Below are 14,332 nucleotides of genomic sequence, written 5' to 3'. Positions count from 1 at the left end.
TGATCTCTCTCTCTTCAGTGAGTGATGCATGCTGAGTCCTTAGTCACTGCATGTCTGGTTGTTGAAGCTGGGCGCTGAGTTAACAAAAGCTGCTTTCTCTTGAGTAGCTGGACCTCTTGTAGGGGAACGGGTCTCTCCTGCTATGACAGAGTCTCTGCCTGTCTCTCTTTCTTCCTGTGTATTTTTTCCTTGTGTTTGTGATTGCTCCCACCTCTAAACTCCAGTTGTCTTGACTCTCTGCACCATTCACATGTTTTGATTTTTATCTTTTCATCTCTATGTCCTGCCCTTGCAGCTCAGTCATACCCTTCCTTGATAACGGGAGCTGTGTGTTGTACTTATTTGGGTCTCCAGTATCTAGTACATGATACTCAGTGTGTGGTTTTGGATGATGAAATGGTCCTCTGATATTAGTGACCTGCTGCTGAATTTGAGGCTGATGGTTTCAGCCCTTCACCATAGTGGCATTCCACTGGCCAACTGCTATAGATACCTGCCTGGCATAGGTGGATATCTGGGGAGCCAGTATTTTGAAAGGGCTCAGAGTTTACTAATGTGAAATGAATTAAGGAAAGAAACCATAGCCCCAGCCTTTCAGTCTGTACCTCCAAGCATGGTAACCTTTACCCTGTGTCCCCCTCCTGAGACCAACACCAGATGTAGCTGACTATTGAGAGCTGAACGCTATCTCTCTCTCTCCTGCATCTCTGTAAATCAAAGGGCATATGAAAGTAAGCCAACTCCCCTCATGGGTGTGCATACCTGCTCAGTGAATCTCATTATGTGATCTCCTCCTTGTTTAGGGCTCTGGCTGACATCTTAAGACAACAGGGACCAATCCCCATAGCACACTGTGAAAGAGAAACTATCTCGGCTATCGATACCTCTCCCAAAGAGAACACGCCGGTCAGATCGTCCTCCAAAAACCACTACACTCCTGTGCGTACGGCCAAGCAGACTCCAGGTAAGTAACAGCTGGGCACCTTGATTCTTTGCTGAGACTGGTGAGAGGTTTCAAGATGTTTCTGCTCTGGTGGGGCAGGTTGTGGACATATGATGGTGAGATGAGCGACTCTCTGATGGACAGGCAGCCTTGCAAAAGATTTTTGGAACTCTCTCCCTGGGGTGAGTTTGGAATGGGCAAGGCTGTTGCCGATCAGTATCTGGGCTGGATGAGAACTGACAATTTCAGGCACGTGTGACCTAGTGAGTGGCTGGTATAAAGGAGGCTGCAGCATCCATAGCAGGGTATGGCCATCCATTCACCCATGTGGTGGGAAACTTTAGGCTGAGTAGGATGCTAGATATGTGACAATAAATTACTGTACCCCACTGTAGAACCTGCTCAACTACTGGGATCTCAAAGAGCTCCTTCCTGAGGATGAGAATTAACATCTGTATTTTTGTGTGTCCTTTTCCTGTGCTCTGTAGATTCCCTGGATGTATGATGAGTTGCCATAAAATAACAATATGCCTTCTACTTTTTGTACTTATCATTGCTATAACTGTGAAGAAAATGGCAGGGCTTATTTTCCTTGTCATACGGGTTAGTATATGAAGCTCAAGGAAATTTAGTAACTTGAACAAGGTCACTGAGATGTTAATAATAATGAAAAAATCAGTAATAACAGTAATATAACCTAAATATTTATTGGAATCTTGTTCTGTGCCAAGAGTCATGCTGAGCCTTTTACATATATTTTCTTATTTATTCTCCACAGCAATCTTAGAAATACTTATATTATCCCCATTTTGTGTGAGGAATGGAAAGGCTAAGTAACTTTCCCAAGGTTACATGATTAGTAAGAGAGAAAAACAAGATTCAATCCAAGGCAAATAGTTAACAATAGTAAGAACTAGGAAACCGTAATATCCTTACCCAGTTAAGGGTATGAATCCAAAATATCTGAGTGGACAGTCTCCTTACAAGTACAGCTTGGGAAGTCATCTCTTGTAGTGAGTGTTTCCAGATAGCCTCTTACTGGTACTAATCCTAGTCCCAGAGAAAGCTTTTACTTTGATACTTGGATCTGAAATCTTCACATCTATTACTCTGTAGTTTTCAGAGGATGGGCAATGTGATCTGAACTAAGCCTGCAATAAGGATATATAACCACTAGGTGGCAGTGGGTGTGACCAAATCCAAACTATAGCAAAGGTGCTGATGAGATCAAATTTATTTTCCATTCATTCTTTATTTTTCTTAAATTTATTAAGTCAGAAACCTAATATTTGCTTTTAAAATAGCATTCTTAAACCTTCTGAGAGCCTAATAAAAGGTGATGACACTCCCTCCTGAGAAATACAAATATATATACATTTTTATATTCGTCCAACAGTTTGTATATGATTTAAGGGAATTAATAGATTCATCCAAAGTTAAAAATTCCGGCTGTAAAGGTAAAGATGGGGACTCCACATTTACAAAATGTCTAAGATGCATTTTCAGCTTTAACACCATAGATCCTTAAAACATAAGCAATAGAAGAAATCTTGGCAAAAACATCTGGACCAGTGGTCATCTGGAATCACCTGAGGAGGTCTTAAAAATGCTGATGCCTGGGCTCCACAGAATCACCAGAATTTCTAGGGATGGTGTTGGCATCACATTAGTATTTAAAACAATCTCCCCAAGGTGATTCTAACATGTGTCTATTGGTGAGAATCACTGGTTCTGAAGGATTCCTTCATTTTATGAGTGAAGACACTGAAAGCCTAAGCCAGTGGTTCTCAAACTTGGCTGCACATTGGAATCAAGTGGGTATCTTTAAAAATTAAGGATGCCTCGGCCCCACCCCCAGAGACTGATTGAATTGATGTGGAAGTGTGGTCTGAGAATGGAGGTGGGTGGGGGGCTCGTGGCTAACACTTCCCAGGTGATTCTAATGTGGAACTAAGTTTGAGAGTCACTGGGCTGTGGGAGTTGCATAGAGACACCGTTGTAGCTAATCCTTTTTGTCACTGATCACTGTTGAATCCAACTCTGGTATTATCACCACCTTTGAGTAGTGTATTTTGATTTTTCCAAGGATTCATCCTTTGAAGTCGGTCTCCACCAGAACCTTGTTGTGACTCTGAAACTTCAGGTCACTCTGGCATCAAAAGCACCCCTGGTTGTTTATCTTCCCCTCTCTCTGTTTGGGTTTTCTTTGTCTCATTCTCAAGCAAGCTGGTTCCCCACTGCTGAATCCAGACTGATTAGGTGGACAGTCTGGATTTGCCCTTAAATACCCTTCACAGAGCAGGAAGATTTGTCATTTCTTCTGGTTTCTATATACCTCGTCTCTTCTAGTGAGCTGAGAAGGAAAGCTTCCAGTTACATGATTCACTTCTATGTTTCAAGAAATTCTCCTCCTGTATTTCTCAAATTGGAACTCTTCACTTTGCGCTTGGAGATGGGAATAGTATCCTGGCCCAGAAAGCATTCTCAGTTGTGATGCTTAAATTTAAAAGCAATTTCATCACAAGCTGCAGCTTCTACAGATTATAATGGACACAATGCTTTTCCAAACAGTTGATATCCTTTGCCACAAAATATTGCAGTTTGAGCAGAAGTTGAACAGAACTTTGCATAAGTGTTCAAAGTGGAAATTTACCATAATTTTGACACTCATCAAATCAACAAACCATCAATTGTAGGAGTATGGTAGTAAGTTTTTAGGGGGCTATTAAGGAAGATATCCAGCAACACCAGTAGGCATCAGAGCATATGAGTAGCTTTGATACTTAAGATGGTTTCGGTGGGTCAGCCACATCAGCATCACCTGAGAGCTTGTGGGAAATGCAGAATCCCAGACGCTACCTCTCCTGCTGAATGAGAACCTGTAATTTGGTGAAATCGCTTAGCAATTAGAGTTTGAGAAGCACTGGGAAAGCTTGAGCATTTAAGTCTCTTCCTCAGTTTGCCTTTTGGCCCTGTCTCTTACTATGTATGTGATATTGGGCAGGATTCTTTGTCTTTTCAAGTTTCTTTGTTTGCTTTTGAAGCAAATCGTACCTGTAGGTCAGAGTTGTTTTAATTGTATAATGAGTTAAACCAAGTAAAGCACTGAAGACAGGTCCCCATACATAGCAAACACTGACTATTAGCCATGATCTATGCCATGACTATGGAGGCACATCCACAGCTCATGGAAGATGAATCAAATGAATGAAAGAACCAAAGGCAATGCATTGGTGTCCTTAGACCAGGCAGGGTCCATGGGGTTGTGTCTGGGATGAAGGTCCCTGGACTCAAGCCTTCCTGTGGTTGGCTGCTGTCTGAGGCACATCCTCTGGGGATGAAAGTAATTTGTGGGGCTTGGTCAGGGTTTTGGACATAGAAAGCACATGCTTGATTGGTTTGGGATGTGGGTTGAGAGTCCTGCAGTAATAATGAAAACAATAATAGCACAAGTACCACAGATTGAGAACTTACTATGTATTGGGTACTCTGCTAGGCACTTTATGCATAATAGCGAATGGATCCTGTAACATTTCTTAGATGTGAAAGTTTCTAATCCCACATTAGCAGAAAACTCCTGTCCCCTTCTATAAGAGCCTTTTGCCCCAACTCTTCCAGGAAGCCCCTTTCCAGCTTTAAAGATTGCCACATATGGAACACTTGGTTGGAATGTAGAAAACCAATGAACCCTGCTTTCATCCCTTACCCCTCAGATCTGGCTGCCTGCAGACCCTTGCTACTCAAAGTGTGGTCCATGGACCAGCAGCAACTGCTTTCCACTGGAACTTGTTAGAAATGCAGAATCTTGGGCTCTTCCCCATACCTACTGAATCTGAAGCTGCATTCAAGATCCTCAGAGGATTTGTACACATGATAAAGTTGAAGAAGACCTCTTTTAGCTCAGTGATTCTCAGCCCTGGTCACACACTGGAGTTGTGTGGGGAATTTTGAAAATACCAATGCCTGCACCCATCCCAAAGATTCTGATTTACTTGGTCTATAGTAGGACCTGGCATTGATATTAAAAAAGAAACAAACAAAAACAAACTTCCCACGTGGTTCTCCTGTTCAGAAAACTTTGCGAACTGAGCTCTTAAAGTTTTGAGGGAACTGGAGGAAAGCCGTCAAATAAAGAAGAGATTCTTTGAAGATTGTTGAATGTAGATGTGAAAGATCCATCAAGATCTGCAAGGTGGAGACTGGCTAGGCAGAGTGAGTGTGGCTGTCGTAACCAGTCCTCTCCTCAACAAGTGGGGCCGAAGGGAGTGGAAGACTCAGGCTCATCTGAGAGAGGGAGGGGGTCACTATGGAGCTTTGAATGGAAACCCCTGGGCAAAAGCAGGCACAAGTAGAAATAAAAAGATTGTTTAAGGGACCAAGTGGAGTCATGAAGAGATGCACCATACCGAGCATTGCAGTTCCCTGAGTTCAGCACCTTAGAGGCTTGCTGCAGGCTCGCTTTTCATAGACGGGAACTAGGAGAGACTTAGCATGTTTGCCTTACCTCACCCCTCCTAAAGAGCCTGTCCTGGGACATCTGGGGAGAGTGGGGTGCCCATTCCTGGTGGTAGTAATGAGATCATGTGCTGAGGTTACAGAATGTTGATATCCAGATTCACTTTATCAAGAGTGACATCATTTGGAGACAATAAATATTCATGCCCATCTACATACCACTGTGAGTTGTATAAAAGAACAGCCAGTCATCCTGCCTGTTGTCAAAGCCATATCCGTTAATGGCAGACAAAGGGAGCCAAGGGTCATGACTCTCTAAGCTTCATGGAGACCCAGAATGAAGGCTGAACAGGTGGCAGAGGGGCACTCTGCCACAGCCCTGCATGCCCTGGCTCCCATCCCCCCATACCTCTCTGACCTCAACCCCTAGTACCTTCTGCGTCCCTCCCAGGCTCTAGACACACTAGTCTTCTCCAGACACACTGTTTCTTCTCATGACGTTTGTATTCTTGCATTGAGATATTTTCCCCTGTAGCCTCAAATTTTCTAGCACTAGGTATTTGTTTTGTGGAATCTTCCTCAAACAACACTGTTCTGGAGAGGCCTTTCCTAACCGTCTCCTCTGTTACCATCTCTGGCTTTACTTTTCTCAGAGCACTTACATCATCTAACATCATACATTTGTCGGTTCATGTGTTTATTATCTCTCCCGATCAGAATTTAAGCCCCAGGTACACAAGGGTTTTCTCTTCCTATCATCATGGTATCCTAGGACCAAGAACATCTCTTGGAAGATCCTAGTTGCTCAAGAGCTGTTTGTTCAGGGAATGAATGAAGGATGACATAGTCCTTGACTTGGATGGGCATAGGATCCAAGCACAGGCACTGGTTATGCAGCTGCATACTGAAGACTGCACCCCATGTAGTAGCCCTCTCTGTAAAGTAAGTATGGTGTCCATCCCTTAGTACATAGGCTGGTCAACAGCCAGCTGGTTGAGCCAGAAGGTCCTGGAATCCAGTGCCCAGGTTATTTATTTTTTTTTTTTTATGGAGTCTTGCTCTGTCACCCAGGTTGGAGTGCAGTGGCGCAATCTCAGCCCACTACAACCTCTGCCTCCCAGGTTCAAGTGATTCTCCTGCCTCAGCCTCCCAAGTAGCTGGGACTACAGGCACCCACCACCACACCCGGCTAATTTTTGCATTTTTAGTAGAGACAGGGTTTCACTCTGTTGACCAGGATGGTCTCTATCTCTTGACCTCGTGATTCACCTGCCTTGGACTCCCAAAGTGCTGGGATTATAGGTGTGAACCACTGCGCCCGGCCTGACCAGGCTTCTTACCAAGCCCCATGGCCCCTCTCCTCCTGTCTGGGGCTGACCCAGAACTCCATGGGTCAGTGCAGCCAGGAACTGGGTGGCTTCCATGGCTGGGCTCAGAAGACTATCGTCCAGGGTGCCTTCCCAGTTCTTTACACCCTGCTAAGAAAGCGTGGGTGCGTTGGAAGCCCAGGCAGCCCAGAGAGTCCCTGTTCCCAGGGACAGGTTTAGGGCCACCCATGAAGCCAGAAAACCTGGGCTGTGCAGCTGAGCTGGGAAACTTCTGGTGAGTCTCAGCTTCTCGTAGGAAGTAGGACTTTTCTTTTCTCAGTCATCCCCAAAAGAAAGAGAACTGTTGTTCTAGAGGAGTTTGAGATGATAGCCTCATAAGGTTTTGGAGCTCTATGGAGATGGTGAGATTAGCTGGCCAGAATTATGCTTGGCCTGTGAGGAAACGGAGACACACAGGGGTCACTTAAGTGGGAGGTGACATAAATATAGATATAAAGCAATCAAAGCACATCTGACACAAGAGCAAGACAATTTTAAGTCTTCACTGTCCAGTATATTGGTTCCTAGCTATATGCGGCTGTCAAGCACTGATTGTTAAAATTAATTTTACCTATTTATTTTTATTTTGTAAGTTTTTATGTCTTTAGAGACAGAGTCTTGCTCTGCCATCCAGGCTGGAGTGCGGTGGTGCAATCTTGGCTCACTGCACCCTCCACCTCCTGGGTTCAAGAGATTCTCCTGCCTCAGTCTCCTGAGTAGCTGGGATTACAGGTGCGCACCACCACACCTGGCTAATTTTTGTGTTTTTACTAGAGACGGGCTTTCACCATGTTGGTCAGGTGGGTCTCGAACTCCTGAGCTCGTGATCTGCCCACCTCGGCCTCCCAAAATGCTGGGATGACTGGAGTGAGCTGGTGTGCTTGGCAAGGAGTTTATTTAAGTGTGGTGATCTGATTTCTGTTTTCTGATTGCCAAGTAGTGAACACCACAGGTTAATGAGAGAACTTTCTATGACTTTCTCTGACTTCTCTTTCCACAGGAAGACACCTCCTATAGAGGGAGCAAGATGATGCAGAAAGAGCTTGTAGGTTTCACAATAAGACAAACCAAAGACCAAATTGCCCCTTGGTTTGGGCAGCCTGGACCTTAGTCCAGGGCTCTTAAATAGGAGTTGGCAAACATTTTCTGGAAAGGGCTGGATCGTCAATATTTTAGGCTCTGCAGGCCATAAGATCTCTGTGGCAACTATCCAGTTCTGCCCTTGAAGCACAAGAGCAGCCACAGATGATAAGTAATGAATGGATGTGTGTTTTCTTAAAATTTGGACATGTTTCCATAAAATGTCATTTACAGTAGCAGGTAATGGACAGGGTTTGGCCTGTGGACTCTAGTTTATCAGCCCCTCTCTGAAAGTCCCAGCCATCTTCCATGCAGCATTTCCTTCCACGTGGAATGCGACTAGAGACACGCCCCTCTCTGGGATCCCATAGGGGAATGGATGGCAAACACAGATCTGTGAGCCCAGGAGGTGCCCTGTCAATGTCAGGTCCCATTCCCCTCTTTCCTTCCCTGAGACTCGAGCCAAGGTATTGCTTGATTTGGATTTTATGGCTGGTTGAACCAGGGCTCATGAGGGCTGATGAATGAATCATGTTGCAGTGGGGCCCAGGGTCTCCAGGGTGCAAATGGAGAGGTAGCAGGTGTAGACAACTGTTTTGCAAAGCTTAGCTGTCGGGGAGAGAAGAGGCGGGGAGGCTGTGAAATGGCGGGTAGGCTCATCCTCTGTGAGGGGTGAAGGGTGGGGGGAAACATGAAAACATGCCCATGCTGGAGGAACAGAGCTGGTAGAGAAGGGTATGGAGGGGAGGGGTGCAGGAAGAGAGGGACCCGGGCAGACTTTGGTTCTCCTCAGCCCTGACCTTCTTGGTGACTCTTTTCTATCACTTAGGTGATGAGGTTGAAAGCATGATTGTTAAAGTTACAAGTGACACATCCCTGGGAGGGGTGGTCAGCCTATCCTCAGATGATGACAGACTTGGGATTCAACATGTCTTGCAGGGCACAGATACCCCAAGTTCCATTTTATTTATTTACTTTTTTATTCTGAGATGGAGTTTCACTCTTGTCACCCAGGCTGGAGTTCAGTGGCGCCATCTCAGCTCACTGCAACCTCTGCCTGCTAGCTTCAAGCGGTTCTCCTGCCTCAGCCTCCCGAGTAGCTGGAATTACAGGCGCCCACCACCACGCCTGTCTAATTTTTTTTTTTTTTTCTGTATTTTTAGCAGAGACAGAGTTTCACTGTGCTGGCCAGGCTGGTCTCAAACTCCTGACCTCAGGTGATCTACCCGCTTCAACCTCCCAAAGTGCTGGGATTACAAGCGTGAGCTACCGTACCCGGCCCCGTTTTCCATTTAACAAGACCCCCTCTGCTGGCCAAAGCTCACCTTCTCTTCTGTGCTGGGACCCCATCTGTTCCTGGTCCACAGAACCTTGCTCCCTGGACTTCCACCTTTCCCCTCCTGCCCCCTTCTGTAGCAGCTCTGCTCCCCAGCCTGGGGGTGTGTTCAGCCTCTTTACCCTCACATGGGATGAGCCCACCCTCCGTTTCACACTCTCCCCGTCTCTTCTCTCCCCGACAGCCGAGCTTTGCAAAACACTTATCTACACCTGCTGCCTCTCCGTCAGCTCCCCTTACCTCCTCCTCAGCCCATCTCCTGCGTTCCACTACCAGGCAACCTCCTTCCCACAGTTTTGGGGGATTCTGGGAACAGCTTCTTTTTTGGCTCTGCCATCAGAAACTCGGCCACTCCTTCCGTGTCCACTCTGCCTACTCAAGCACATTTGGGTCCTTATGGGGATGCACTCTCTGTCTTCTACAGCTCCCCAGCCATGCTCTGCTCTTTGCTTGGTCTGGAATGTCCTCTTTTCGTTCACTTTCCCACAGCCTAGCCTGCTCTTCCTTATCTCCCAGGCCCCCGCGTGGCTCTCATTTCCCTGGCTCCCTGCCTGGGGACATTTCTCCACTGGTCCTTGGTGGCACCCTGGGCTCCTCCGTCCTTGCAGAGACACAGTGGAGGGGGCTGACTAGGACTGTTGGCCCCAGTTTGGAACCCCACTCTGCCTTCACTAGCTGGAAGTAGGGCTTGATCGTTTTACTTAAGCTTCCATGCCTCAGTTTTCCTGGTCTGTAAACTGGGTATAAACTCTCCTACTTGTGTTGTTGTGAAGATTGACTTAACCATCTCTGGGCTGTCTGCTTCCTCTACGGTGTGTCTGGTATCAGCATCCCTCACCTGACAATCTCCAATCCCTGGCTCAGAGCCTGGCATACTCAGGCTGTCCAGTAAATACTTACAAAGTGACTAGCATGATGCAAACCCCATATTTGGGTCAGAAGTCCCGATAAGTCCCACGGGGAACAGTAGGTCATATGAGAGAGTCACGGGGGTTTAGGATGAATGAACGGAGCAAGCTGAGAGCTCTGGAAACAGCTATGTCTTCAGGCTGCACTGAAACAACCTGGAATCCGGATCCAAGGTGGCGGCATGCCAGCTGTTTTCATGGCCGGAGTGTTTGTCTACACTTCTCATTTGCTGCGGTGCATTTATCTAGGGCCGTGGGGAGGACCCCAGAGGAAGCCACTCTTGCTCAGGACAAGGGCAGGCATTCTCCTGTTGTGAGCCCCTCTGTTCCAGGTCAAACCGCCTTGCCATGCAACAAGCTGATCACTCTGTGATGATTTGAAGCAGAGGAGGGGAGCAACTGGGGCATTTCCAGCTTGAGAGGAAGGCTGGCCTAGCAACTTCCGAGATCCTGCTTTTCGCATGTCATCATAGAAACGGTAGCTGGGATTTGTTGAGGGCTGAGTGTCCAGGCCCTGGGCTAGGAGCCTTCCTTGTCGTAGTCCTCGTGTAGGCACTGTCCCCCTCTCAGTAGATAGGAGGCTACAGCGACATGGAGTGATGGGCAGCCTGCCCGCAGGTGCACGACTTGTCGATGTCAGGGTGTGGGGTCTGACCTAGGCAGCTCAATACTCAGGGCTCACTCTCTCGCTGGCTGCACTTCTCTTGGGATTCTGTGACTCAGGGTCAGAGCCCAGGTGAAACTTATGGCCAAATCACCATTCTGTTCTCAGTGCCAGGCTTGTCCTGAGAGGAAGTGTTAATTCCTCATTTTATGCCATTCAGAAAGTGAGTGCTAAGCACTTGTGTTCTTATCCTGGGAGATAAGTGGCTTTTCCCAGCATAGGATTGCCTTAAGGACGGCTGTGCCCAGAAGCAAAGCTTTCCAGAAGGCAGAGGGGCTGCCCTTGTGATGATGGGACCAGCTATGCCCAGCATGTCCCACTCTTAGGGCTTCGTCCTGCCTGGTTGCTGCACAGGCTTGGCCAGAGAGGACCCCATCCCCTGCCCCTCCCACCAAGGAGGAAGCCGGAGTCGGGACAGATAGAGCCTGCTCTCCCCACGTGGCCGGGGGAGAAAGGAGAACCCCTGAGCTGGCTCACTAATCACTCACCACGACGCCCAGGGAGCCAGAGGATTTAGAATATGGCCAGGCTGTTCCCAAAATGAGGTGCTGGTGAGAGGGAAAGCCAGAGCACGGAGGACAGGGTTAGAATTCGCAATTACCTCCATGAGTTGGCAAAACAAAGGAAACAACAGAGCGAGGTGCAGTGACAAGAGTAAAAGGGTACTGGGAAAGGGCAGCCCTGAGCAGCAGGACACAAGGGAGAGCAGCCATATGCCCCTGGCCCCCAGGGATGTGGAGCGTGGGAGCCCTTGCCAGGAGGGAGAGCCTGGCCTCCATCTGAGTGGCCTTTAGTGGTCTTTTCCTCAGAGGCTTAATGTCCATTGCCTACAGAGTAAAGGCTATTTGGGAAACCAAAGATGGAAGAGGAGACGGCATCGAGGCATCCATAGCTAGATGTGACACACCAACTACGTGCTGAACACTTGGTTAGGGCCTACAGGAGCTGGAAGGTGGATTAGACACAGTCCTGGCCTCAGGAGCTTAAATCTAGGTGCAGGAAGTTGAGACAATACAAGAAGATAATTGACCCTCCAGATGCCCCTCCAGAATTATAGGCCACATGCTCAGAACGCTCAGAGGGAGGTTGTGTGGTCGGGCGAGCATCACCGAGTGCTTGAAGGGCAGGTAAGATTGAATGGGTGAGGAGGAGGGTGGAGGATACTCCTGGAGGATGGAAAACTGGGGTCCACAGGAGCCTGGAGAACAGGGATGCGTAAGAGACTAAAGGTTTGTAGAGGGCACAGTGATCAATTCCTTTGGAAAGATTGGTTGTGGCTTTTCTGTAAACAGACAGGAGTGATTAAAGATTTAGGACAACAGCCAGGAAGGAACTGGAACTCTGTGTTCTAGTGGGGAAGGCTGCTCTGAGCAGGAGGAATTTTTTTTTTCCCATTAAACATATGGACTGTGTCCCTGGTGGGGTAGAAGATGTGTGGGAGCGGGTAGGGGTCCCTGCTGTGGAGGTGGCAGATGACTGAGTTTGTTCTAATGGCATGGGAATGGGGCAAGGTTGGACCCTCCAAAGGGGCTTGGAGAGGAGGCTTTTGGGGGTCTACAGTGACAAACCAACAGAGGAGGAGGTGTGAGGAGCACAGTTCGTTAGCAGCACCTTGAGAGCCAGAGAAGGAGGATGGCAAGATGGGACTCCAGATTCATTGATTCCTTCATTCATTCAAAAGTGATTTTGGTCCTTTATTGGATGTCAAGCATCAGCAATATAGTGAACAACACAAAGTCCCTAGTCTCATGGTGTTTACATTCAGCTAGAGGTGGCAGAAAATAAACCCACATACACACACTTGAAATCAGGCAATAAGGCTTTGAAGAGAAGGAGAGCAAGAAAAGAAAGTAGGAAGCAATGAGAAGTGAGAGGAAGTAACTTGATTTGAGGAAGGACCACTGAAGCCGAGACCCAAATGACTGAGCCATGTGTGACCATCTGGAGAAAGGGTGTTTAGGGCAGAAGTGAAATCCTGCTTGGTATGAAAAAGAGACGAGAGTGGCTGGAGTAGAGAGAGCCGGGAAGAGACATGTTAAGGGCTCGAAGTCAGAGATGGAGGGCCTGTAGTCACACTACATCTTGAGTTTCATTCTGGATGTCGTGGGAGTTCTTGTAGGGCTTATAGCAGAGTAGAGATATGATCTGACATGTGGTTTTTATAATCATTCTGGCCACCATCTTGAGACTAGATTCTGTTATTTATTTATTTATTTTTTGAGATGGAGTCTCGCTCTGTCACCCAAGCTGGAGTGTGCAGTGGTGCGATCTCTGTTCACTGCAACCTCTGCCTCCCGGGTTCAAGCAATTCTCCTGCCTCAGACTCTCAAGTAGCTGGAATTACAGGCTCGTGCCACCACGCCTGGCTCATTTTTGTATTTTTAGTAGAGACAGGGTTTTACCAAGTCGACCAGACTGGTCTTGAACTCCTGACCTCAAGTGATCCTCCCGTCTCAGCCTCCTAAAATGCTGGGATTAAAGGTGTGAGCCACTGCACCCAACCGAGACTAGATTCTGGAGGGGCAAAGGTGTTGAAGGGGAGGTGGCCTAGGAAGTGGAAGCTATTGCTTTACCTGGGCGATGGGAGGGAGATGGGACTTGGACTGGGATGTCAGTGATGGAAGATGTGAGAAAGACTTTCTTCAGTGTTTATTTTTCTTAACTTGTTATTTTGAACAATTTCAAACCAATGGAATACCTGCAAGAATGATACAATGAACACCCAGATGCCCTTGCTAGTTGTTAACGTTGTAACATATTTGCTTCTCTTTATCTCTCTGTCTTCCTCCCTTTCCTTTTCCTTAACATCATCATCATCCTGGTCATCACCACCACCACCATTATCATCAACACCATCACAAATACCATCATCATCATCATCACTATGACCATCACCACTGCCATTGATATCACCACCACCATCATCACCATCACCACCATCATCATCACCACTGCTATCAACACCATCATCACCATGACCATCATCGTCATCATCATCATCGTCATCATCATCGCCATCATCATCATCATTTTTGAACCATGTGAGAACAAGTTGCCAGTATTATGACTCTTCATTCAGGACGACTTCAATATGTATCTTCTCAGTTCAAGGATGTTCACTGACATAACTGTGATACAATTACCAGATTTATGAAATTTGTCATTGTTTTAATACTAATATCTAAAGGAGAGTTCAGAATTTATTTGTAGGTAGAAATGACAACATTTGCTGATGGGTTGTATGGAGGGTATGAGGGGAAGACAGGAGTCACAGATGACTCCAAGGATTTTTGGCCAGAACAAACAGTTGATGAGAATGGCCAGGTCAGTCCAAGGACTTGGGATGAATAGCTGAGAGGTCTTACCCAAAGGAAAATTGGAAATGTTTGCATGTCGGCAGATGAGCTGAACTGGGGTATTCAGTTCTCCAGTGGATGTTGCCAGAGTAATTACAAGGGAAGTCAGAGAATCTGGTTTCTCCCTCCCCACCCATGGTTTCTCTTTCTTGCTTGCTCTTTCTCTGTCTCTCTGTCTCTCTCTATCTCTCTTTCTCTCTCTCTCTCTCTCTCTCTCTCTCTC

General features: G+C 47.0%; 1 protein-coding gene across 3 annotated transcripts in view; it reads left to right on the top strand.

Annotated features, from left to right (window-relative positions):
- SHISA6 (shisa family member 6) overlaps positions 1–14,332 on the top strand; it is a 327,051-nt gene that overhangs the window by 20,568 nt on the left and 292,151 nt on the right. For all 3 annotated transcript variants that reach the window (XM_011933247.1, XM_011933246.1, XM_011933245.1), the window contains exon 2: positions 804–964. In XM_011933247.1, coding sequence (XP_011788637.1) covers positions 804–964 — 161 coding nt within the window. The remainder of the gene's footprint in view (positions 1–803; positions 965–14,332) is intronic.

Source organism: Colobus angolensis, unplaced genomic scaffold (genome assembly GCF_000951035.1).
Source record: "Colobus angolensis palliatus isolate OR3802 unplaced genomic scaffold, Cang.pa_1.0 Scaffold125, whole genome shotgun sequence".
NCBI classification, from domain to species: domain Eukaryota; kingdom Metazoa; phylum Chordata; class Mammalia; order Primates; family Cercopithecidae; genus Colobus; species Colobus angolensis.
Note: the sequence above shows the minus strand (reverse complement) of the source record. Positions and strands in the feature narration are given on the sequence as shown.